Below are 26882 nucleotides of genomic sequence, written 5' to 3' on the forward strand. Positions count from 1 at the left end.
CGCTGATCATTTTATTAAAGATGAAAGACTTTAGACAGTTTTTCAACTCTTACTACTGCCATAGTGATCGTTTGATATATGGACCTGCAGCAGAGTTTAGGCCCAGACACGGCTAGTAACGTCAGACTTAACGACCGGATAGTGACATTCATATAACTTACATATGACTGTTTGATAATCTTGGACTCTGCAGTTGTTTAAACAAACCTCCAAGAGACCTAACTAACTTAAATCTACAGTTCTGCTTCTTAGAGCTTTGATAAATTCATTGAGTCATTTGAAAACCTTCAGTACCACAGTATGCTTCAGTATATACAGTTCTATTGAAATAGTTTTAAAAAGCCCCAAATTACTATGACATTTGTGCCTGTGATGAGTAGGGATGGGTATCGTTTAGGTTTAATCTGATACCGGTGCCAAACCGGTACTTTTGAAACGCTGCCGGTGCTTAAACGGTGCTAAAACTGGTGCTTAAAGAATGGAGAGCACAAACTTTGTCCAAAAACCTCTTATGTTTTTATTTTTAGCAGTCTCTTTTTGGATGGAGATCTCTGACTATAAATTTTGTCACTGCCCTATGAATTTCGTCCACTCTTTATTTGGTCATTTTAGCCTTTTTGGTCAAGGTGAAGGGAGTATCTGCCATCAAACAAGAAGACAGCCGCATGTAACTACGATGGTGTAGTTATGCTGCTGCTGCCATCATCATCTATCATCATTTCTGCTACACTGGCAGGGCTAGGGGCCAGGACTCTCCCCTTCGGGTATTGGGGGATGTTGCTAACTCCGGGTCCGATAACAGGCATCACACCCGCAGTAGATGTGCTGGGTGTGAGGTTTTTCAGCAAGCTATCAAATAAGGTGCATTTTTCGGCTTTTAAAAAAACGCTATGCGTTGCCAGGTGTTTCATCAGATTCGAGGTATTACCTCCTTTGCACATTATCACCTTAAAAGCACTTGTTGCAGGCTGCTGAGTTTGCATCTTTTGCTGTGAAGTACAGCCAAACCTTTGACCGCTTCGCCTTGGGCATTTTTAATCTGTAGCTCTGCTCTAAAAGAACATACGTACCTGGGCCCGTCTATTATCCTTGGAAAGGTAAAATGATTGGCTACAATCCAAAGTGTATGACATCTCAGGGGGGAAAAAAAGCACCGAAATAAAGCACTGAGATGCGCGCTGCTTTTCTAGTTACTACCGCCATAATGGCACCGGATATCAGTACCCATCCCTAGTGATGACAGTGATTTACATTTCTGGTGTGTCATTTGTTGCAGAAAAGCAAAGTCATTTCACTCTCTGATACATGTAATTGTTTAATGCAAAAATTTTAGGAGCTATGATCTCAGAATCATACTTAATTGACCATATAAGAAAAAATAATTTCCCTCTCGCCCCTGCGGGTGGTCTATCCTTCAAGCTCGGTCCTCCACCAGATGCCTGGGAGCTTGAGGTTCCTGCGCAGTATCTTAGCTGTTCCCAGGACTGCGCTTTTCTGGAGAGAGATCTCCAATGTTGTCCCTGGGATCTGCTGGAGCAACTTGCCTAGCTTGGGAGTCACCGCACCTAGTGCTCCAATTACCACTGGGACCACTGTTGCCTTCACCCTCCATATTTTCTCTTGCTCTTCTCTGAGCCCTTGGTATTTCTCAGGCTTCTCATGTTCCTTCTTCCTGATGTTGCTGTCATTGGGAACCGCTACATCTATCACTACGGCCGACTTCTTCTGTTTGTCTACCACCATTATGTCCGGTTGGTTAGCCACCTACAATTTTGTCCGTCTGTATCTGGAAGTCCCAAAGAATCTTAGCTCGGTCATTTTGACCTCAGGACTTCCAGGCCATATTCGGCACACGTTTCTGTATACTTTCCTGGCCACTTGGTTATGGTGTTCCATGTATGCCCTGCTAGCTAGCATCTTACACCCTGCAGTTATGTTCTGAATTGTCTCAGGGGCATCTTTACACAGTCTGCACCTGGGGTCTTGCCTGGTGTGATAGACCCCAGCCTCTATGTGCTCAGAGCTTGTTTCTGTGCTGTCATGATTAGTGCCTCTGTGCTGTCTTTCAGTCCAGCTTTGTCCAGCCACTGGTAGGATTTCTGGATGTCAGCCACTTCCTCTTTCTGCCGGTAGTAAATACTGTCCAGAGGGCTGTCCTTCATTGATGGTCCCTCCTCTTCCTCCTCTTTCTTGGGTTTCTGCTGCTTGAGGTATTCACTGAGCACTCGGTCAGTTGGGGCCATCTTCCTGATGTATTCTTGGATGTTCCTTGTCTCATCCTGGACCGTGGTGCTGACACTCACCAATCCTCAGCCTCCTTCCTTCCGCTTAGTGTACAGCCTCAGGCTGCTGGACTTGGGGTGAAACCCTCCATGCATAGTCAGGAGCTTCCTCGTCTTGATGTCAGTGGCTTCTATCTCCTCCTTTGACCAGCTTATTACCCCAGCAGGGTACCTGATCACGGGCAGGGTGTAGGTGTTGATGGCCCGGATCTTGTTCTTACCATTCAGCTGACTCCTCAGGACTTGCCTGACCCTCTGCAGGTGGTGGTTGCAGCTGTCCTAGCAGCCTCTTCATGGTTCCTATTTGCCTGTGGGATCGCCAGGTACTTTTAGCTGTCCTCTATGTCTGCAGTGTTGCCGTCGGGGAGTTTGATCCCCTCAGTTCTGACCACCTTCCCTCTCTTTTTTTATCATCCGACTACACTTTTCTTGTCCGAACGACATTCTGATGTCATTGCTGTATATCTTGGTGGTGTGGATCAAGGAATCAATGTCTCATTCACTCTTGGCATACAGTTTGATGTTATCCATGTACAGGAGGGGCTTACAACTGCTCCATTCTGTCATCAATATCCGTAGCCAGCCTTGTCAATGATCTCACTGAGGGGTTCGGGCCTATGCAGAACTGCAGTGGGGACAGAGCATCTCCTTGGCAGATCCCTCACTTGATGGTGACTTGTGCTATGGGCTTGAAGTTGGCCTCTAGTGTTGTCCCCCACATCCCCATTGAGTTCCTGATGAAGGCTCTTAGGGTCCTGTTGATCTTGTATAGGTCTAGGCGTTCCAGGATCCATGTGTGGGGCATTGAGTCATAGGCCTTCTTGTAATCAATCCAGGTAGTGCACAGGTTGGTCAGTCTGGTCCTGCAGTCTCGGCTGACTGCTTGGTCTACCAGTAGCTGGTGTTGTGCGCCTCTGGTATTCTTGCCCATCCCTTTCTGTGCCCCACTCATGTATTGAGCCATGTGCCTGTTCATCTTAGCCGCTATGATGCCTGACAGAAGCTTCCACTTGGTGTTGAGGCTGGTTATTGGTCGGTAGTTGGATGGGACCGGCCCCTTCTGGGGGTACTTGAGGATCGGGATTGTCCGACCTTGGGTTAGCCATTCCGGGTGTCTCTCGTCAACTAGCAGCTGGTTCATTTGTGCTGCCAGACGCTCATGGAGTGCAGTCAGCTTCTTCAGCCAGTAGGCGTGAATCATGTCGGGGCCTGGTAATGTCCAACTCTTCATACTGCAGACCCTTTCTTGGATGTCTGCCAATGTGATTGTTACCGGACCCTGTTCAGGGAGGTTGCTGTGGTCTGCTCTTAGATCCACTAGCCACTGAGCATTGCCCTTATGGGTTGCGTCCTTCTCCCATATGCTCTTCCAGTATTGTTCTGTCTCCAGCCTTGGTGGTGCTGTTCTCATATTGTTCCCCTGCCACTGATAGCTGGTTCTGTGGAGAACAGCTGGTTTATTCTCCTGCCTTTGATCTCTCTGGTGTTCCTCTTGAAGCGGCTGGCCAAGGCTGTGAGTCTTTGCTTGGCAGTTTCCAAGACCTCAGGTATGGACAGCTTGCTGTACTTCTTAGGCACCTTCTTTGTTGCACCTTTTTGCAGCTCTGATAGTTGGCTAGCCTCCCTGCATGCTACCTTAATCTTGGCCTCTAGTCTCCTTCTCTATGGAGGGTACTACTCTTTGTGGCTGTTCAGTTTGTAGCCAAGCATCTCACTGATCACTGCTGCCGTGGTGTAGATCAGCTTGCTAGTCCCGGGAATGGTGGCAGTCTTGGTAGCCAGCTACGGAGGATCCAGGTTTCAAGCTTTACCATGATCCTATCTCTCAGGTCAGTTCCTCTTGCACTCAATGATCCTTCTTCTATTGCACTTGGGGCTTGGTACCCAATCTCAGGTGGGGGTGATGATATCTCCCCCTTGACCTGGCGTCCTGGCAAGCTTGAAGGATAGATTGCCCGCAGGGGAATTTCTCTCTCTCTCTCTCTCTCTCTCTCTCTCTCTCTCTCTCTCTCTCTCTATCTATCTATCTATCTATCTATCTATCTATCTATCTATCTATCTATCTATCTATCTATCTATCTATCATTGCATTGCTAACATCTAGCATGCTGGGGATGGTTATTCCAACAGTAGGATATCTATGATTCATTTGAACAATTGTATTGTGCCCTAATTGGTTTGTCCATTTCCAGGATGCTGGCAGGGAGACATGTGTGTATCCTCTCCCTGAGCCTCATGACCTGTTTCAGGCTTCGCAGCTGAAATTTGAAGATTTTCAGAAAGATCTGGCACGACTCAGGAAGGATCTGAGAGGTAACACATGTAGCTGCATTTCAATCAGATTAAAGGACATACATTTACTGTATAAGCATTCATTTCCTGGAAACTGACCAATACCCATTACCTGACTACCTCTCATCATTCAAAGGTGAAAATGATGATTTGCAAGTTTTTGAGTCCATTTAAAAATCAAACTAAAACCATTTGGGGGCATTATAGTGGTTTAACATGATTCATACTTCCATGCGTGCATGAAATATATTGATAAAGCTGAAATGGTTCATTCAATGGTTGACTGTTTTCATTTTCTCAGCATGCATATCAGAAGTAGAAAAAGTGTGTAAGATTTCAGATGAGGAGAACTTGGAACCTTTCAAAGAAAAGATGGATGATTTCCTCAAACAAGGTAAATTATGTAACCCCCATACATACATACATACATACACACATACATACATAGATGCATACATGCATACATACACTTATTGACATGATATCACCATGCAGTTGCTGTAGATTTGCAGGTTGCACATCCGTGGTGTAAATATTGTGTTCCTGTCAAGCAGGTGCTATATTGGATGGTAGTACAGTCTGAAAGTATGGTATTGTAGTGTCTTTACAGTACAACATAAAGCATAAGCACACGTAAAGCAAGTATCCCCTCGGCTTGCTGCCTGTACTTTGGGGTTTCTTCCGGTGGACGAGAGGGTTTGTTCCCTGTGCGAGGGTCGGGGAAGGGGTCCTGACTGTCATCTGCGCTTATGCGCTAAACAACGGTTTAGAGTACCCAGCCTTCTAGGAGTCCGTGGGAGGGAGACTGGGGACAGTCTCCCTCAGAACATGGTCCAAATGGACCATGTTCAGCATCTCCATTGCCAAAGCCAAAGGTGGTTGGTGCCTGTTGTTGTGGTAACCTCCCTTGTGGTGGTGCCCATCTTTAAGAAGATGGACCAGAGGGAGTGGGGCATCACACTCCTCAGCCTCCCTGGGAAAGTCTATGCCAGGAAGAAGAGTCTGTCTGTTGGTGGAACCTCGGATACAAGAGGTACAATGTAGTTTTCGTCTTGGTTATGCAACACTGGATCAGCTCTTTATCCTCTCGAGAATACTTGACGGTGCATGGGAGTTTGTTTTTTTGTGTACTTTGGAGAAGGCATTCGACCGTGTGCTGTGGGAGGTGGTTCCTGTGGGAGGTATGGGTTGTCTGGCCCATTGCTACAAGGCGTTCAATCATTATACAACCATTGCAGAAGCTTGCTCTGCATAGCTGGAAATAATTCTGACTCGTTTCCAGTGGGTGATGGACTCCAGCAGGGCTGCCCTTTGTCACTGATTCTGTTTGTAATTTTCATGGACAGAATTTCTAGGTGTAGCCAAGTGGAGGAAGGCTTTCACTCAGAATGTCTTCTCTGCTTTTTGCAGATGATGTGGTTCTGTTGGCTTCATTGGGTGATGGCCTCCAGCTCGCACTGGAACCGTTCGTAGCTGAGTGTGAAGCAGTTGGAATGAGAATCAACCCCTCCAAATCTGAGGTCATGGTCCTCAGCTGGAAAAGGGTGGAGCGCCCACTCTGGGTGAGGGACAAGTTCCTGTCCCAAGTGGAGGAGCTTAAATTTCTTAGACGGATTGGTGGATTTGGTGCTGCAGTGATGTGGACACTGTACTGGTCCATCATGGTAAAGAGAGAGCTGAGTGTAAAAGTGAAGCTATTGATTCACCAGTCGATTTATGCCCCTACCCTCACCTACGGTCACGAGCTGTGGGTAGTGACCAAAAGAATGAAATCATGGATACAAGCGGCAGAAATGGGCTTCCTTTAAAGCAGGGGTGTCAAACTTAAATACACAGTGGGCCAAAATTCAAAACTGGATCAAAGTCGCAGGCTAACATTAATATTCATTGAAAAAAAACTCTTCCTCCAAATATAACAAGGAATCTTTTCTTATGGACTCAAACAAGTTTTGCTGAAAAACTGAATATGGAACAAGCAAAGCTTAATACTAAACAATATATATAACTTATATAAACGTATATATAATTTAATATTGCACACATGCAAAATCAAAATTCCAATTAAATAACACATCAGTGGAATTAATTTCTTAATTAAATTTGTATTTGCAGCCTTCTGAATTAAATTTTATCATTTTATCATTTATCAAATTTTCATCATATTCTCCCACCTGTCCAGAAAGCTCCTGTTTTCTGCCTTTCTTTTTGCCATTTTGGGATAGGTAGCATGGCAGTATTTGCATGGTTGCTATGACTATGGTTAACAGAGGAGAGGGTGCTAATGGGTCCTGTCATGACTGATGTGCCAAAACACCAACAGAGCATTCTGGGAATTGTAGTATTAGCAGTACATGCACTGTATAATACTGGCAGGCCAGCTCTAATGGTAATTTTGTATGGCTTCGCGGGCCAAATGTAATTAGGCGGGTGGTAGGGTGGTTCGGGCATTTGACAAGGATGCCTCCTGGGCACCTCTTGGGTAAGGTTTTCCAGACGTGTACCACCAGGAGGAGGCCCTGGGGCAGACCCAGGACACGCTGAAGGGATTATATCTCTCGGCAGGCATGAGAAGGCCTTGGTGTTCCCCCGGACAATTTAGAGGAGGTGACTGGGGAGAGGGAGGTCTGGGCTTCTTTGCTTAGGATGCTGCTTCTGCAAAGTGGCCCCAGATAAGCAGAAGAAGATGGATAGATGGAACTGATTGTTATTGTACATGAATAAAATTGAAATGAAAATTGACTTATCAGACCAGGCAGCATTTTTCCAATCAACTATTGTCCAACTTTGGTGAGTTCATGTGATTTGTTGCCTTAATTTCCTGTTTTTTAACTTTTTAACTTAAAAAGGTAATCTTGATTGTGTCTATATACCATGTGATTCACTGATTTGTTTGCACGAATGAGCAACTGAACAGATGTACCTAACAAACTGCATGGTGAGTGTATCTAGTGAGTGGGATAAGATGCCTCAAATCACCCTTTCTAATGTGTTTTCAGTAATTTTCTTGTGCTATAAGTATGATTTCTTGTGTTTTTGGAGAAAGAAGTCCTACCATCAATTAATGCTTTAATTTTAAACAACCCTTTAAGATTAAAGCATCAGCCTAAGCCTAAGGTGACCCTTAGGCTTAGGCTGATGGGGGCATCCCACAATGCACTGACTAGTTTTTCATTCACTGTGTGGTTACACACCACTCTGCACTTAATCATTAGTTGTTGTTATCAATCTTTGGCTCTGTTACGCAGTGTGTCTTTTATCCTGTCTTGCTCCCATCACCCCAACTGGTTGAGGCAGATGGCTGCCCCTACCTGAGCCTGGTTCAGCTGGAGGTGTCTTCCTGTTAAAAGGGAGTTTATCCATCCCACTTCACCAAGTAGAGTCTTTAACTTAAAATATAAAGCACCTTTAGGCAACCGTTGTTGTGATTTGGTGCTATATAAATAAAACTGAATTGAATTGAAATTGAAAGTGTCTATAGTATGAGTACACTTGAGGACAGAGCATATAATTTTCTACTGTAATAAATGGACATTCATGATAGCAAATCCAATCACTGTCTCATGATTTACACACATATTGACTTCATGTATTGTTCCTCCTTTCTTAGCTAAAAGTGAACTGGAGATGCTGGATTCTCAACTCAGCAGCACTCATAAACTGTAAGAGCGACCTTCTTTATTTGTTATATTTGTGACAGTACTGTCTCTTTAACATATATCATCTAATTTCAGAAAAACATTAAAACATTGCACAGAACTCCAATACCATTACATTTTGACTGGTTTGTACCAACCAGTTATCCCCACCGCTGTGTAACAGACGCAAGTCAGCAATGTTTTTTAGACTACATTTCACATATAAAGTGTGCATTTCTATCCTAAAGAGGCATTAATGACACAAGTTATAGGTTTGTAAACAAAGATAACCTGGTTTGAATCCTTTTTTAATTACTGCATTTGGCACTTTGTACTCACTGTTTACATATAGGAAAAGCTATTGGTTAGGAGTAAAATATGTCAAATCACCTGAGAAAGCCTACAAATTGAAAACTTGGATAGAATTTGTAGGCCATCCCTTTCCCTTTGCCTTCTCCTCCTTACCCTACCCTACAGTTCCTTTCATAATCTTTATTCATTAGACATGAAGTGTCATATATTTCAGGCCTTTTTAAATTTTGATTATGATTCATCAGTAATTATTTTAATATTTCATTTTGAGTGCCAGAAGTTTATTATTCAAATAGCATAAACACTATATACACTGTATTGCCAAAAGTATTCACTCATTCATCGAAATCATTTAATTCAGGTGTCCCAATCAGCTTCCATGGCCACAGGTACATAAAATCAAGAATGGCTTGCTCTCAGGAACTGTGAAATCCATAATGGTACAGTGATAAAATGCCACCTGTCAACAGGTCCACTCATGAAATATCCTCACTATTAAATATTTCAGTAGCAGATGTTAGTGGTATTGTAACATAGTAAAGGGACTGGGAATAACAATTCAGCAACAAAGTGACAGGCCATGTAAAATCACAGAGCAGGATCAGCAGATGCTGAGACACATAGACTCATAGCTCTGCCAACTTTCTGCAGAGTAGATCCCTACAAACTTCATGTGGCCTCCACGTGGAATTCAAAGACATCCTGAAAATAAAAGTGAAAAAATGATGCAGCAAGATGTATGCCCCCTCACGTGCTTGTATGCATGCCTCACAATGTTGGGGCGTGTTCCTAATGAGAAGAAAGCTCCAAGACAGGTGCAAGCCACTGCCTGGCCTGTAGAGGTCTGTGCGTCTGTCCATAAATATGCCTCCCCAGACTATCACTGACCCACCACCAAACCGGTCAGCTGAATGATGTCACAGGAAGCATAATGTTCTCCATGGTCTCTTCAAACCCTTTCACATCTGTCATGTGTGCTCAGGGGGGCAACCGCTCTCATGTGCTAACATCACCTGGTGCCAGCGGTTGACCTGCCAAGCCAAGTCAACTTTATTTATAAAGCACTTTAAAAACAGCAACCAGTGACCATTGTGTGGAACATAGCAATAAAAAATAAAATTGAAATAAATAAAATAAGTACATATAAAATAATGACTAGAATTAAAATTACAACACAAAATAAGAGCATTGACAAATGCAAGATCTAATTAAAATGAATAAAAACAGTCAAAAAAATAATTTAATTTAATAAATAAATAAAATCAACAAATCTCACACTGCGTCCAATGACAAGCAGAAGAGGTGGGTCTTAGAGAGGCCTGTCTAATGTGAAACAGCAATGAATTCCCCAATTTGGGAGCCACTACAGCAACAGCATTGTCTCTGAACCACCACTATGTCCTTCACACATCTAAGAGCAGTTGGTCAGCTGATCTCAGTGATTGGGAAGGGGAGTGTTTCAAAGAGATCTTTTAACAGCATGTTTTTTGTTTTGTTTTGTTTTAGCCAGCTGTCTCAGCTAAAAGAAGCTAACCCTGCACTGATCTGACTGCTCAATCTAAAATCACTGTCCATCCTAAAACCCAAGTTTGTAACAGTAAGCTTTACATACTGTGCTAGCAGCCTGTGTCTACAGGAAAAGACCCACCAGTGACACCAAATTCAAATTCAAATTTTATTTGTCACACACACACAACCATACACAGTATGACATGGGGGTGAAATGCTTGTAGCTGTACAATGCCCGACCATTAAATGACAGAAAAAGGTTTTACAGTATTTACAATTTACAGTTTACTACAAAATTTACAAATTAACTTAGAAATTTACAGTAAAAAATGTGCAAATAGCAGAAAGAGATTATAAGGATTATAAATCATAGGAAATGTGTGGTGGTGCGTGTGGTGATGTGTGTGAGAGTCCAGTCTTATAGTGACGTGTGTGGGAGAGTCCAGTCCTACACCTGGTTCAGGGCCCGACTAGCCTGGGGGAAGAAGCTCCTCCTCATTCTCTCTGTTTTGGCTTTAAGGGAGCGGAAGCGCTTCCCAGACCTCAACAGTGAGAAGAGTCCATTGTTGGGATGGGAGAGGTCCATCATAATCTTCCTAGCTTTGGACTTGCACCGCTTGGTGTAGATGGACAGCAGGTCAGAGAGCTCTGATTGAATGATGCGTTCTGCTGAGCGCACCACCCTTTGCAGATCTCGTCTGTCCTGCTTGGTGCTGTTCCTAAACCAGGTGCAGATGTTTGCCGTCAGGACGCTCTCGATGGTGCAGGAGTAAAAGTTCTTGAGCGCCTTCAGTGGCAGATGGAAGTCTCTAAGTCTTCTGAGGAAGAAGAGACGCTGACGGGCTTTTCTGGACCTGACACAACAACTTCTGTCTTATTTTTATTAAAATTTAGGAAGTTTAGAGCCATCCACACTTTTAACCCCTCAAGGCTAAAACTAAAGTTTTCATTGAGTAGGCATGGTTTTGTGTTAGGGGTACGTAAACCTGTATAACATCTCCATAACCATGGAAAACAATTTTGTGCTTTCTAAAAATAAAACCAAGGGGCAGCAGATACAAATAAGATACTAGAGGCGCAAGTATCAAGCTCCATGGAAGGAAAAGGAGCAGAGGAAGATCTGAAATCATGTAGCCCAACCTATAAAGTTTTCTGATACGTGTAGGATCTGAACCATTCCAGAGCAGTGCCACAAATGCCCTCACAGTGCTCTAAATGAGATATTAAAATAAGTCTAGGACAGGGGTCGGCAACCCTAGGCAGGGTTAACTGATGGCACGACCATAGCTGGACTAGCCATCGGGCATACCGGGCATTTGCTTGGTGGCCCGATAATTTTCTTTCTTTTTTTTTGTAACGGTTTAAACAACGAAAGGTGGTGGATTGGCCAGATGCTGGCTGGCAGGTGGATCAGGGAGAGGGGAGGCAGGAGGAGCAGAGACCCGAGGCAGCCGTCGGTCTGACTGTCAGGTGAACTGAACTTCAGGTAAGAAGTTCTGACCTGCAGTCTATCTGGGTCAGATATAAACCAAGTTTAGGTGGAGTTTATTTTTGTTGTGCTGACTTTTTACAGTCAGTTACAATAACTCGTGCTGCGTACTAGCTAGCATGTTATATGTTATTGCTAGCAGTTTCTATACAGCTGGGTGGGTGCTACGGTGTTACTGATAGTGAACGTTATTTTATTCATAAGGTTAGTTAGTAGAGTTGCCTACCGTCCTGTAAAAAGACAGAATCGTCCCGCATTCAGAGAAATTATTACGCGTTTTGTGTTGAGCTGAGAAGGGACGCAGTTTGTCCCGGACTTCAGCTAGGATGGAAAAAGACACAAAGGTGGAGTTATTCTGCTGCACAGCGGCCTCTTCTTCTCCTCTCATTCTCTCCCTCTCCTGTTGCTACTTTAATCATGAAACTGATCAAAGGTCAGCTGATCGGCTTTTCTCTCTTGTTTGTTTATCGCCCACTTTGCGCCAGATGTCGCGCTAAACAACAGCAGCATGTTTAAGCTTGATCAGCTGTTGTTAGAATTTATTTAATATTAGTTTCTAGTATCAGCTGATGTTTGCTGGAGCCACAGCTGTAAAGCTGCTGGTCATAATGTCGGTTTGGTTACTGAATCATCAGAGCTGAACAGGTGATGGAGAAACAGGTAGTGATGGGCAGATGAAGCTTCATGAAGCACTGAAGCTTTTCATCCAATTGGTTCACCCCAGTGCAAAGCGTCATCATTTTCAGCTCCTCCCATAAATGAAGCAAGCCTCGATACGCGCATCGCGGAAACGCCCCCTCAATTTCTCAACACAAGCTTCGCAGCCTCGATACAGAACGTCACATCACTAGAAACAGGTTTACCTTTTAGGTGACATGAATAAGTTGGAGGGAAGTTATGAACTGTTTCTGAGAGACAAATAACACCAGGATCCTTTTCTATGTAGCTGACGGCTGGTAACTGTGCAGGGGCGGGTCTAGCAAAGTTCTGCCAGGGGGGCAGGGAAAGAGGGGCACAAAGAAATACTTTCTTATTCTCATTTAAAATGTCTGGCTATTATTAAATAATTATCTGAAGCTTACAACCAAAGTTTTTATCTGACATAAAATGTATAGAAATCATACATATACCAACAACACTGTCACAACAGCATTTGTTTTCATTCAAAGGCTTTATGGCTTTAATACCTGGTGGGCCGGTCTTTAGTGAAAATGCCCGGGCTGGTTTTTTGTGTCCCAGTCCAGCCCTGGGCACGACACGCAGTGAAATAATCTGAGAAGGTGCATCAAAAAATAAATGGCCGCGCCAGCGGTGCACATTGCAAATCAGCTCACATTACACACATTGGTTGTTCCTCTTCTTAATGACAGTATCTTAGCTAACAACCCCAACTACCAGATTCAACTTGTAATTGGCTAAAAATAACTTAGCCTACTGGTGAGAGGGTCGTTGTTAGCTTTCCACATTCCGACACTTCAAAAGCTTCAGAAGCTGTCCACTCAGCTCAGCATCAGCACCACGGAAATACACGGATACATCCGTAGACTCGAGACACAAGGCGTCTTTGGGACTTTCAGGTGTTTGGACCAATGTTTTATTTTCTGATCAAACCAGAAATCTTTAATGAGCAGCTAGATTTGTCTCACATTAACTGGCTGAGTTAATGCCAGTTAATGCAACATCGAAGCAGCTGGAATCCACAGCTCTGAGTGTTCATGGAGCTGCATGTTCACCTGCTGGACATCACTACCTGACAAGTTTAACTGTCTTCAGAACATTGCAGAGGCCTTATTGACAGTATTTGGCTCTACATATCTGTGTGAGCAGATTTCCTCTCACATGAGTCCTCAGGTAGCCTCTGAATGCTGGACACTCGCAGACCTGTGTCTCTGAGTGGGAGACCAAAGATCACATTAACATGTGTGTCTCTGTATTAACAAACATGCCATATTGGCCCAGTTTATTTTTCTTATTATTGTTGTGAGGAGACCATAAATAGCATTTGTATTTTCCGTTGTACAGTTCATTTGCTGTTATGAGTTCTTGTTATGGAGAAAAAGTGTCTTTTTATCCATAACATAACAAAATAGCTGATAACGCTGATAGCTGCCAACATCTGCAAACAAATATAATTCTAGAAAGTTGTTCTATATATTGTGTAACTGTTCATATAGAGCGTTATTAAATTTATTGCTAATGCAATCATATGGCACACTGACTTCTGAGGAAATTTTAAATGGCACTCGCCATCAGAAAGGTTGCCGACCCCTGGTCTAGGAGAACTAGCATCATATAGTTTCCTGAATCTATAGCCAGGAGTATGTCATTAAATACCCTCAGCAGTGCAGATTCTGTGCTAGAGACCAGATTAAAAAATACATTGTTTTAATTAAAAAACACCTTCAATTGACTGTAAACAGAATTTCTGAAAGAAAAGGAAATATTACTAATAGGCCTAAAGTTAAATAATTCAGTATCCAACTGTCCAGGCCAGGTTTTTTGATCAGTGGTTTCACTGTTGCATGCTTAAAAGGTTTAGGAACAGCTCCTGAGTACAGGTAGCCCAACCAGTAACATTTTCTGAACCAAACTAAGCCAACAATTCTTTAATATTTGAACAACACCTGCAGTGTGCCCTTTTTCAGCTGTCTTTCAGCTTTTCGGGATTCACATCTGACAGCACAAGTTGTGTCAATTATCCAGGGCTCAGATTTGGTTTCAGGGTGCCTGGTTTTTAATGGAGCCACAGTATCTAATACAATTTGGCAGGGTGAATGAAACTAGGAGCAGAGCGTCTCTGTATCTGAAGACACAGACTCGGGAATCCCAGATTTCAGATTGAAATAAGCAGAGAAATGCGCAGTTCAATAATATGACAGTGCCACGCAGGGGTGTGAGGTTTAACAGGTTTAACAGGGCAAGGCAATGTCAAATAAGACAGGCTTATGATCTGAAAACACTTTATCACAGATGGTTAAGTCTGAAACAGACAAACCATGTGTTAGTCCAGACACCAACTGTATAAAATTAAGGGCCAATTAGGCTTAAAAAGTCCTTTAACCATTGGTTTGTCAGGACAGCAAATATGTACATTAAAATCACCAATATTAAAGACTTGATTATCCTTCCTGCCTTCTTGGGACCTTTTTGTGCCACTGCTATGTGTTAAATGGCTGCCATTTCCACTGTGTTCAGTGGAATATAACCAAACTTGCCACAGGATAGTTTTTACCTGTCAATGTTAATATTCCAGTGTGAATTCCTTAAATCAGCCTAAAATGGCTGAGCAGCAGAAATCCCCACACCCATCACCCTGGGGACCATTTTCTGCCCATTGACTTCCATTATAAACGCTATTTTTCAACCCCAAATTATCATCATATGATTTTATTTTTTCTTCTTTTCTTGGATGTCAATGAAGACTCAGGGCCTTGAAGTTTTAATTTTTAAATTGCAAAAAAAATGCAAAAAAAATAATGGCAGGTCAAAATGTATGTTGGTGCCAATCTTTGGTCCATCTAAAGGCCTACTTATAATGACAATCACATATTACTTCAACTGGTTTTTTGTGGAAATATTTAGTTTCGTTTTTTGGTTTTTGGGGCTTATAACACAGGGCGCTCATGTAATAACACTGGGATTTGAAGGGTTAAAACAACGAAAATATAATTAAAACTTTACATGAATATTTCAGGGAGAAGTAGTTTTACAAGGTTGGCTAATTTAAAGTGGAATAAAATATGGATATATGGTCTTTTTATGGCGTGGCTGAGAATGGTCCCTAGGGTGATGGGTGTGAGTTTTTTAAAGGATGGCAGGAGGGTTAAATTTAGGCATGACTTCAACCAATAATTTAGAAAAGTCATTTAAAAAGTCCTTATTACATTTATGTGGTCAACAGATCTCAGCACATAACACAAGGTGAGAGTGACCCAGCTCAAATAAGCTCAGTTCAGAGCTGGAGAATGGAGACACTGATGGAGATAGCGCCTTACTTTTTGTTTTTAAGATGCCATAGAAAGGTGCACCAGACAGGCCTTCAGCCTCACCAGCGTACCGCTGTGTCGCCTGCACCAACAGTGATGCTTCCTCCAGGAAGCATTGTAATCAGAGTGCAGGAGAGTTAGTGATAACTGTCAAAAACGGGAAAAGTCTTTTGGCCACCATGAAGACACTTCACTCTGGCAGAAACTCAAAAATGCAGGAGACTATGATAATAAACCAGTAGAGTTAAATTTTGAGTAAGTAATGCATGGCAAATCTTCCGGAATGGCACTTAATAATATGCCATCGTGGATGAATTAAACTACCTGTGCAGCGTCTGTAGGGTCCAGGTATTCTTGCTACGGGTGCCTCATGCTACCAGTAGCAAGAAGTTGGACATTTCTTTTTTTATATTTGAAATGCTGTATTCTTTATTTTCATGAGTTACAGGCTATAACCGTCAACTGAAATATCTCACTTGTAATGAATGCTTTTCAATGCTTAGCATGATGACGTATAGTAGACGTCAGTATAGTATATAAAGAAAAAAGTATCAGAGCATGAACACTGCATTTCTTTTTTTCAGCCTCTCTCATAGTCACTGACGTTAGTGGTTTCAACTCTGTGAAAAATTTAAACATCAGATTAATATCCATTACATTTTGAACATAAAATGCTGTTACATTTCAATTAATGCATCTCCGCACTGGATTGCTTTTGTTATTGTTCTTCTTTCTTATTACTGGCATTGATAACAAAAATGGAATTACTAGCTACATTATAAAGCAATTCTGATAAACTCATAGAAACATGAACAAAGTTTATTAGTAAAACAGTCCTGAAACCACTCACACAGAACAAATTTTGTGTCAGATATATATTAAGGTGACAACTGGTGTATTTTCAGGTTCCTGGAACTTACAGTGTTTTTCTCAGTGAAGGCCAAAGCAGGAGAGAAAGAGGTTTCACCTAACATGTTCTTCTCCATTTGGCATGAGTTCTCCTCTGACTTCAAGGACCAGTGGAAGAAGGAGAACAAAACCATTCTCAAAGAGAGGTACAGTTGTTTCTTTATCCATTCTCTTCAGCTTTCTGTCTTGCATCGTGTCATTAAACTTAGCTGTTGAATATGCACTGTGTAACTGCATTAACATTGTATGTTTTGCAGGTTAAAAGCAGCAGAAGAGAGTTTCCGACAGGCCAAAGAGAAGGCATCCTACAGTGTCAAACCTAAACAATCATCGGGAATTGTACGTTGACGTTAAGCTCTTCTTTATTCTCTTTAATCAAAAGTTTGTTCTCTTTAGCTAACAAACTAAAGTTTTAAAATGTATAACATTTTTTTTTCTTCATTAATACACTAAATACATCTCATAAGGATTTTTGTCTTTGTGCTGGGAGTATCCACTGGGAAAAACTGGCAGCTCTTCCTATCTTTACTCCACATCATTGAATCTGCATAAGTCTGTCTGAGGGACTCCTTTTCAAATTTAGTTTTAAGACCCAAATGATTTTGGCTTATATTAAGCTTTTTGCTGTAAAGTTGTATATTATAAATTTTTTTATTTATTTGTATTTCTGTATTTATTTATTTTTTGTCAATGCAGTAACACAGGAACCCTGCAAAGTGTTTCCTATGGAACTGGATGGATGAATAATACTCAGTTAATCTCTCTCTCTGTCTTTCTACAGAAAGCCAAGCTTGGCATGAAAATTTGACATAGTGGGCTTGGCACGCTTGTTTTCATGACTTTGGACACCAGCAGTGAATCAACCACAAAAGTATGAAGATGACCGACAAGAGAATTAAGCGACAGAATAAATGAGAATGACCTACAATATGTGCAGACAAGCGATCTCTGGACTTTTTTTCTCATCGTTATTTTTATGTTTGGTCACATTTGCCTGCTCTGTCTGCCTGTTGCTTTAGATGACTATTGGATTCAACAGAATCATGAAAAGATGCTCCTTCAGGGCCATCAGGTGCAAAATATTTACAGTAATCATCAGCATCCCTTGTCTATGGAGCCCAGGTTTAACTGATAATGTAATACACTCATAATCATTAACACCATCAAGTTTCCTAAATAAGTATTTGAAAAATAATTAAAAACAATAAGCAATTATTCCTAACGACACTGACCTTTATTAAGAGCAAATGAGGCCAGTAAGATGTGATGGAAATTAAGCACTAGTGACATGATGGTATTGGATTTACTATGGAAAGTACTGTTGTTGCAGACTTTATCTAATTTTCAGTTAAAAAATTGGGTTCTTGTTTTTATACTCCAAGCAGTAATCCATAATGACTGTGAACCAATAGAACAATTTTTTGTTCAAATATCCATCCATTCTGCTTCTCTGGGGCTGGGTCGCGGAGGCAGCAGCCTGAATGGAGACGCCTAGACGTTCCTCTTGCCAGCCACTTCCTCCATCTTATCCGGGATAACACTGAGGCAATCCTAGGCCAGCAGAGAGATGTAAACTCCTAGGTCTGCCTGAGGACATCCTGACTGGAAAACCTTACTTAGTAGAGCTCTAGGAGACATGCTCATCAGATGTCCGAACCCACTCAACCGGCTCATTTCAATGTGGAGTAGCAGCAGCTCTACTCTGAGCCCCTCTTCATGTCCTTACCCTCTTATCTCTAAGAGAGAGGCCAGCCACCCTTCAGAGAAAGCTCATTTCTGTCGCTCGTATCTGTGACCATAGGTAAGGATAGGGAAGTAGACTGATTGCTAAATCATAGCATCATGTTTATGCTCAGCTCTCTTTTCACCACGATGGACTAGTACAGCATCTGCATCACTGCAGCTGCAGCACCAGTCTGCTCTCCTCACTACCTAAACTCCTCCACTTGGAGCAGCAACTTGTCACTCACCCGCAGAGGGTCAGTGACAAGTTCACCCTTTTCTCACTGACAACCATCGCCTCAGATTTTGGAGATGCCGATTCTAGTTCCCATCGCATCACACAGCTGTGAAACACTCCAGTACGAACGAGGCCACTACCTGATGAAACCAAAAGAACAACAATGTCTGCAAAAAGCAGAAATAAAATTCTTAGGCCACCAAAGTGGAAGCCTTCCACCAACTGGCTACAGGGGCAGTCCCTGTGGAGTTTAACACCCACCGGAAATGAATCTGACTCATTGCTGGCAATGAGCTCATGAAATGCTTTTACAGGGACCCAAATGGCGTGCAGCGATGGGAGTACCCTTACTCCCGAGTCCCAGGTATTTAAACCCTAGTGGTAGTTATCTCTCAAGAGATAACTAGGGTTGATCATGTGCCGTATGTTCTGGACACTCGGGTGAAAAGCAGAACTGAGCTGGACTGATCACCACCGTGTGGTAAGTTAGATAACGCAGCATAAGGTGTGCCCTGAGTTATTAAAGGCTCTGGATGTTGTAGGGCTGTCTTGGTTGATATGCCTCTGCAACATCAGATGGAGAGCTGGGTCGGTGCTTGTGGATTGGCAAACTGAAGAGGTGCTTCCCATCTTTAAGAAGGGGTACCAGAAGGTGTGCTCCAACTGCAGGGGGATCACACTCCTTAGTCTTCCTGGTAAGGTCTATGCTAGGGTACTGGAAAGGAGAGTTCATCCAAACAGGCCTTCAGTGAAGCTGGTTCTGTTTTGTAACGAGCTGTCTTGCTGTAGTCTTCTTCAGACAGTCTCCACTGCCTGGGTTATAGGTATGTAAGTGATGAAAATGAGACCACACCAAAGAACACTATGATCCAGTGTAAGTTTTTGAATCTAGTGGATGAAGTCAGTAGTTTTCAATATGAAAGGGGGGTGTTCCACAGGAGGGGAGCCAGGATGGTGGTGAGGAAATTGGAAACTTTGTAGGTGGCAATTTAGTATTAAAAGCACTGTGTGAATGTGTGTGCGTGCTTTAAACGTTTCGATCAGAAAGCCTTGAAAAGAGTTACTTTATTTATAAAGTTTAGCCTGTTTGAAGGCAGGAAGAAAACTGGCAACAATGCCAGTTGTGTGAGTTACACTTATCAATATCACAACTTTATCATTAAGACACAGGAGAATCTGATGGGTTATAGTCAAGTATTCCAATAACATTTATTTCCAAATTGGCATGGGGCAGTTTTAGTTTTTATTCTTTCGGCTCTAGTCCCAGTCACGATTAATGGTCTGAGAGCGATTAAAGAATAAATACAAAAAAACCCAGCCCAATAACAGACACTATTTTAGATATTATTTTTAGACACTAGTTTAAAATTTTAAACCCTTCTGTTCTCTGTGCACAGAGTTCCACAGGTACATGCTCTATGAATGGTGCTGCTGTCTTTTGGACACTTGATTGGTCAATAGTAGTTTCATACTTGTTGCTATCCAATCTGGAACCTAACCTGCTCTGGATAAGGTTAGGTTACCATAGTGAGGTACCCCAGTAAGAAATCAACCACCTTTGTAACACAGAACACATAGGGTTAACCCCCCAGGTTACCTGAATAAGACAAAATCCTGTGTCTACAGGAGTCTCATTGACTAAGGACCTTTTGACAATGACTTGTGACCCTTATCAGTCCAACTTCTGCATCCCATTCTAATGAACTCCAATTTTGGTATTTTAAATGTATTGACTCAAGTCATGGACTCTGCTATTGAAAGTATTAAACACTGGAGTCAAAAATAATATCAAAATCAAGACCTTTAACAGTCCAGCATTCAGAGTTCTCTCATCTGACAACTTCAATTTTATTTTTGTGAACATTCTTTTTTTGTGGTTTAGGAAAAAGAAAGAGAGAATACTGATCTGCAAACACTGTATGGCATTATGTTTGGTTCACAAAAAACATTTCAGGAAAATGTAAGCCTGCAAAGAAAAACTCATGATCGGTCTTTGTAAAACACCCATATGCATCTGGATATTTCATTTCTTCTCTTATGTATTTACTGGGACAGAACTCTTTGTAACTATCAGATGATATCACTATGATTGCTGTTTACTGTAGGTTTGGTTTTCTTGTAACTGTGAGTGAGAGTGTAAACCATTTCCAGAGATTACACAGAGCCAACCAGCTTGCCTGTGCTGAAGACTGGCACTGATAATTGCATTAGAAGATACTCATGGCTATACTGGGCTTTAATGTGTAGATTCTGACTGTAACTTGCCATCTTTTAAAATCAACAGAAATACAGCCATAGACACATCCTTGTAAATTAAATCATCTCGCCTCAATAAACCTCTCACTTTGTGATTCTGCATCCTCAACACCATTCAGACTGTCTTTTAGCAGAAAATCCAAGTCAGCATACATTTGTACAGCTGGTATGCCAAATCTGACAGGCAGCATTTTGCAGGTGTTGCAGAATTAATGTAAAGTAATAAAATGTTAAAGAAATAATATGAGCATCAGCATGATGTTTACAATTGCAATCTAGTTTGGGGCAGTGCTGTTCCAGCATCAGGCTGATCTAGCACAAAGTATGATGTGGGAACTGTGAGTGGCTTGCAAACATTGGAGGAGTGGAAACACTGCGTGCAGGGGGGTCAAGCAACTGTTTTTGATGTGGAAAAATAAAAGAACTTGGAATATCTGAGATCAATCCAAGGCTCAACTTCCATCCCATCCAGGTGGACACTGCTGTTCACCCAGTTTGAATTTTGCCCTTTCCTGTTGTTCATTGTCAAGCCAGATACCTTGTGCTGTCAGTTAGAGCCTGACTTGCGTTGCTCACCTAACTTTCACCAGAAAGTACACACACTGGGTCTGTGACCCAGTGCCATGACACTTTCCAGCAGTTTCCTTTGTGATTCTTTCCTTATAATGCTGCTTTATTGAACATGTGCTTATGGAAGAAATATAGTATCATCAGAATTCAAGTATTTTTAGACATTGAATTTATGACACTGAATTTTTATCCTCCAAATTTCCCTGCAAAAATATTCACCTGCAAAAATTCACCTGCAAAAATTCACCTGAAAAAAATTCACCTGCAAAAATTCAACTGCAAAAGTGATGAACTTTAATGACCCAAGCCAGAGCAATCAGCACCAGATCGAGTCGAGTGGCTCTCAGCCAATTAAATTACGCTGTTTGATCACATGACACCGTTAGCCAGCAGTGTGTCTCCTAAAAGAGAGCTGTTTAAAGGTGAGTGATTAAGTTTTTCTCCTAAATAGAGATCATTACAGAACGTCTAGTCCTACTTAAAATCCCATTTATTATTATTATTTTTTTTATCATCTACTCGAACTAAGGAAAACATTTGACTAACTCAAAGACAATTTCCACGCCTCCCCTGCCTGACTGCAGAGGCAGTTTTGAATTTAGGAGCGCCAAGATGGCAGCGGCAAACCCTGGCGGCTCTCCGGTGAGTATATATATTTTTTTATCTTCAAGTTTGTCTTTTGAAACCTTAATTTTATTTAAATCCGTTGCTCACGTATAAAGTACACAGACGGGGTCTTTGCTCAACTCGTCTGAGGCGTGTCTCACTAAGCGCTACATGCTAGCATCCTGCTAACCGAGCTACCCTTTACATGCTGTGCTTTAGAAAATAGGATACTCGTTAAAAAAAATACTCCGCAGATATTGATAGATAGACGAACACTGCAAATATAATGTTGGAAACGAGAACGGCCTTTGGTGAAGGGGTAAAATACACCATGAATAAAGCCATAGAGTGAATGGCTGCCATGGTTGCAGAACAGCCTGATTTAATGACAAGAATGGGGAAGAGTGAGGTGAAGTGAACCACAGCCACAAAACACGGTCAGACAAGGCGGCAAAAGGGCAGTGATCTGTCCGTCAGTATGAAGTTGGTGTGTGCTTTGGTGAACAAAAACTCCAGACTGGTAGCAGGAAGATGGGAGACTCGTGATTCACTGGAATAGTGGTGAATTAAAACATCCTTTGTTGGGGACATTTCGGTGTAAATGCATCCATACAGGCAAGACAGAGGCAGACTAGACAGTGAAGAAAACAAGGCAAACATTAGAAATATAAAAACGGAAATATAGGATGAGTCGGGGATGAGTTCCTGCCCCAAGTGGAGGAGTTCAAGTATCTCGGGGTCTTGTTCGCGAGTGATGGGAGAAGGGAGCCGGAGATCGACAGACGGATTGGGGCTGCAGCTGCAGTAATGCGGACGCTGCACCGGTCCGTCGTGGTGAAGAGGGAGCTGAGTGTAAAAGCGAAGCTCTCAATTTACCGGTCGATCTACGTCCCTACCCTCACCTATGGCCACGAGCTGTGGGTAGTGACCGAAAGAACGAGATCGCGGATACAAGCGGCAGAAATGAGCTTCCTCCGAAGGGTGGCTGGCCTCTCCCTTAGAGATAGGGTGAGAAGGTCGGCCATCCGGGAGGGGCTCAGAGTAGAGCAGCTGCTGCTCCACATCGAAAGGAGCCAGCTGAGGTGGTTCGGGCATCTGACAAGGATGCCCCCTGGGCGCCTCCTGGGTGAGGTGTTCCAGGCATGTCCCACCGGGAGGAGGCCCCGGGGCAGACCCAGGACACGCTGGAGAGATTATATCTCTCGGCTGGCCTGGGAACGCCTTGGTATTCCCCCGGATAAGCTGGAGGAGGTGGCTGGGGAGAGGGAGGTCTGGGCCTCTTTGCTTAGGCTGCTGCCCCCGCGACCCGGCCTCGGATAAAGCGGATGAAGATGGATGGATGGAAATATAGGATTAATATAACATACAATTAGGGAAAATGTAAGGAACACAATGTAAATGATATTGTAAAGTCATTAAAACAGCATACTCTGATTAAAAGAAACACATAATTGGGTAGGATAATAACAATAATAATGTTAAAAAACATGTACAAGATGGGTATGTATACTTGTAGCCAGAATACTATAAAGTTGTAGCATGCCAGACCATCTTGATTGAATGTAACTTCGCTCCACACAAGTTTTATGGTAGACATATTCATATTGGTATCTAATAAATGATTAATTCTTAGATTTTATCGAACGTTAATTTATAAATTGTTTCTGTCTTTGTGTTTGTTTCAGATTATGCAAGATGAAATTATTCAGTCAGCAAGACACTTGCTGCAGTTGCTGACATCATCCAACTGAACTGCTGCTGTGATGAATCAGAATACAAGATTTACTTTAGCAAGACTTATGAGTTAATGCTACATTTAACTAAATTGTTATATATTTTTTGTGTCCAATATTGTCTCCATATGATTTTGTTTTTTGCAACATCTTGCAGAGAACAGAGTCAAGGTACCAGCTTGGTCAACCCTAAAAGACCATCTGTTCAATGACCAGGTGAAAAAGTCATAAACTAAACACTCTGCATGAGCATGGAATTTAGGATGCAACTTTATATCTTACCTGCTCTACACTCAGGGCTTGAATTACAACAACAGTCAATCACATAAAAAAAATACTTTTGGTAGTTCTGTGTCTCTGTCTCTCTCCTCCAAACCCAGATGGCTGCTGGTACTGAACCGGGTTCTGGTTCTGCTGGAGGTTTCTTCTTGTTAAAGGGGAGTTTTTCCTCTGCACTGTCACTTCATGCTGCTCAGTGTGAGGGATTGTTGAGGTTGAGTCCATATGTCCTGCGAACAACTGCTGGGCAATGACACCATGCAATCTTCTGGGATTCCTTGGATAGAAAACCTGTGAACTGCACTTGTCCTTGGTCTTCACAGCTCACCTTTTTACTGTTTATTGAATCAAAATGCTCCAGTGACATGGATTCTACATTGTAACTGATGTGATGTTCTATAAAGTGGTTTTAATAAAAAAAGGCAAAAATTAGTTTGTTTCTTTATTCAATTTTTGAACAGTGATACTCATTCAGTAAACGCAAATTATTTACATGGCAGTGCACTATAGGCATAAATCTAGACCCCTAGATAAAACATGATGGCATTATAGCAGTGACAACTCCTCCACAGTAGCAGGTGGGATTTCTTTTTTGAGGACGGCTCCTTTTACCTGTCACTACAGATGGTCTGTTTGTTTTGATCAAGAGCCTTTTTTGGGCAGCTGAAGAGGAGAAGTCTATCTTATGGCCAACCTCTGACTGTATCTTGGTCACATTACCCAGCAAAACCCAGTATGCAGGTTCACCTGTAACAGTCCTTGTGCCACAGATCAACACTGTTGCTCCTGGGTGAGGTGTTCCAGGCATGTCCCACCGGGAGGAGGCCCCGGGGCAGACCCAGGACACGCAGGAGAGATTATATCTCTCGGCTGGCCTGGGAACGCCTTGGTATTCCCCCGGATAAGCTGGAGGAGGTGGCTGGGGAGAGGGAGGTCTGGGCCTCTTTGCTTAGGCTGCTGCCCCCGCGACCCGGCCTCGGATAAAGCGGATGAAGATGGATGGATGGAAATATAGGATTAATATAACATACAATTAGGGAAAATGTAAGGAACACAATGTAAATGATATTGTAAAGTCATTAAAACAGCATACTCTGATTAAAAGAAACACATAATTGGGTAGGATAATAATTAATAATTAAAAAAACTAAAAAAAAAAACCATGTACAAGATGGGTATGTATACTTGTAGCCAGAATTTAACAACTATAAAGTTGTAGCATGTCAGTACCTTACCCCATCCATTGTATCCACACTTTCAGAAAAGGATATGGTCAATATCTTTACAAATACTATCTAAACTTAAACGGGATATTCCCTCTGCTTCTTCTGCTTCTCGTATACACCCTCAGGGTTTGTGATCAGCCAGCGGCTGATATGATCATTAATCCTGTAAAATAATATTCTTTCGGTTTATGAATCTGTTTGCATGGATTTCTTAATCCGTTTCCACTGTTAGCAGTAGTTGTGCATGCAGTTTTGGTGTGCTGCTCTCCAAGACTACAAGCTGCGTTAAAGTTGGAAGTAACTGGCCGATGTTCCACTGTTGAAGATCAGCTGTGCCCATTTGTTGCACATTGTGGGTATGGAGAAGTTGAGGCTCTTGCAGGCTACCCACAATTTCCCCAAACTGAGCGATTATACATCTTGCTTCCATATTTGTATCTTGTGTCACTAAAAATGCATTTTATTTTAATTTTATACATTGATTAATGACCTGCAGAATCTCCTTATCATATTAAGTGATTCATAATTGTCACTTTATGCTTTCTCCATCTTGAAAGTGATTACATCCTTTAGGTTCATTTTCTGCAGGCAGGTTTCTGACAGAACAGGCAGATTTAGAATATAACATGCAGCGTTCTATAGATGGACACATAAAGAAATGAAAAATTACATGTATGTGCTAACTTTCTAAACACTGTTACATTAATGATTAAGTAGATAAAACATTTATGTCAGCCTTGGCTCATAGTTCATTTAAAGACAAGAACTTTGTGTGTGTGTTTCAGGTACTGCACTCTCAAAGACTGAATGAACCAGCATTGCAGCCATGGGTCACTGTGAGCATCACAGGGAAGGTTGAAGCCGCCCACTCCAGCTGTAAGGCCGGAGTCACGGAGACCTGCACCCACGTCACTGCTCTTCTGTTTAATGTAGAAGCAACAGTGTTGATCTGTGGCACAAGGACTGTTACAGGTGAACCTGCATACTGGGTTTTGCTGGGTAATGTGACCAAGATACAGTCAGAGGTTGGCCATAAGATAGACTTCTCCTCTTCAGCTGCCCAAAAAAGGCTCTTGATCAAAACAAACAGACCATCTGTAGTGACAGGTAAAAGGAGCCGTCCTCAAAAAAGAAATCCCACCTGCTACTGTGGAGGAGTTGTCACTGCTATAATGCCATCATGTTTTATCTAGGGGTCTAGATTTATGCCTATAGTGCACTGCCATGTAAATAATTTGCGTTTACTGAATGAGTATCACTGTTCAAAAATTGAATAAAGAAACAAACTAATTTTTGCCTTTTTTTATTAAAACCACTTTATAGAACATCACATCAGTTACAATGTAGAATCCATGTCACTGGAGCATTTTGATTCAATAAACAGTAAAAAGGTGAGCTGTGAAGACCAAGGACAAGTGCAGCTCACAGGTTTTCTATCCAAGGAATCCCAGAAGATTGCATGGTGTCATTGCCCAGCAGTTGTTCGCAGGACATATGGACTCAACCTCAACAATCCCTCACACTGAGCAGCATGAAGTGACAGTGCAGAGGAAAAACTCCCCTTTAACAAGAAGAAACCTCCAGCAGAACCAGAACCCGGTTCAGTACCAGCAGCCATCTGGGTTTGGAGGAGAGAGACAGAGACACAGAACTACCAAAAGTATTTTTTTTATGTGATTGACTGTTGTTGTAATTCAAGCCCTGAGTGTAGAGCAGGTAAGATATAAAGTTGCATCCTAAATTCCATGCTCATGCAGAGTGTTTAGTTTATGACTTTTTCACCTGGTCATTGAACAGATGGTCTTTTAGGGTTGACCAAGCTGGTACCTTGACTCTGT

At 42.2% G+C, this 26882-nt stretch overlaps 1 protein-coding gene across 4 annotated transcripts in view; it reads left to right on the plus strand.

Annotated features, from left to right (window-relative positions):
• Nucleotides 1-26275, plus strand: part of fmn2b (formin 2b) — an 81780-nt gene extending 55505 nt beyond the window's left edge. The window contains exons 14-23 of one of the 4 annotated variants that reach the window (XM_080872618.1): nt 4475-4595; nt 4876-4968; nt 8182-8233; nt 16411-16560; nt 16672-16753; nt 17196-21622; nt 21785-21842; nt 23492-23609; nt 23697-23755; nt 23920-24262. In XM_080872618.1, coding sequence (XP_080728744.1) covers nt 4475-4595; nt 4876-4968; nt 8182-8233; nt 16411-16560; nt 16672-16753; nt 17196-17222 — 525 coding nt within the window. In that variant the 3' untranslated portion in view covers nt 17223-21622; nt 21785-21842; nt 23492-23609; nt 23697-23755; nt 23920-24262. Of the gene's footprint in view, nt 1-4474; nt 4596-4875; nt 4969-8181; nt 8234-16410; nt 16561-16671; nt 16754-17195; nt 21623-21784; nt 21843-23491; nt 23756-23919; nt 24263-25829 lie in introns of those variants that run through there. The other 3 variants (XM_080872617.1, XM_080872619.1, XM_080872620.1) reach the window with 3 other exon arrangements.
• The last annotated feature ends 607 nt before the right edge of the window (nt 26276-26882 follow it).

This window comes from Rhamphochromis sp. 'chilingali' (genome assembly GCF_963969265.1).
Source record: "Rhamphochromis sp. 'chilingali' genome assembly, chromosome: 22".
NCBI lineage: Eukaryota > Metazoa > Chordata > Actinopteri > Cichliformes > Cichlidae > Rhamphochromis > Rhamphochromis sp. 'chilingali'.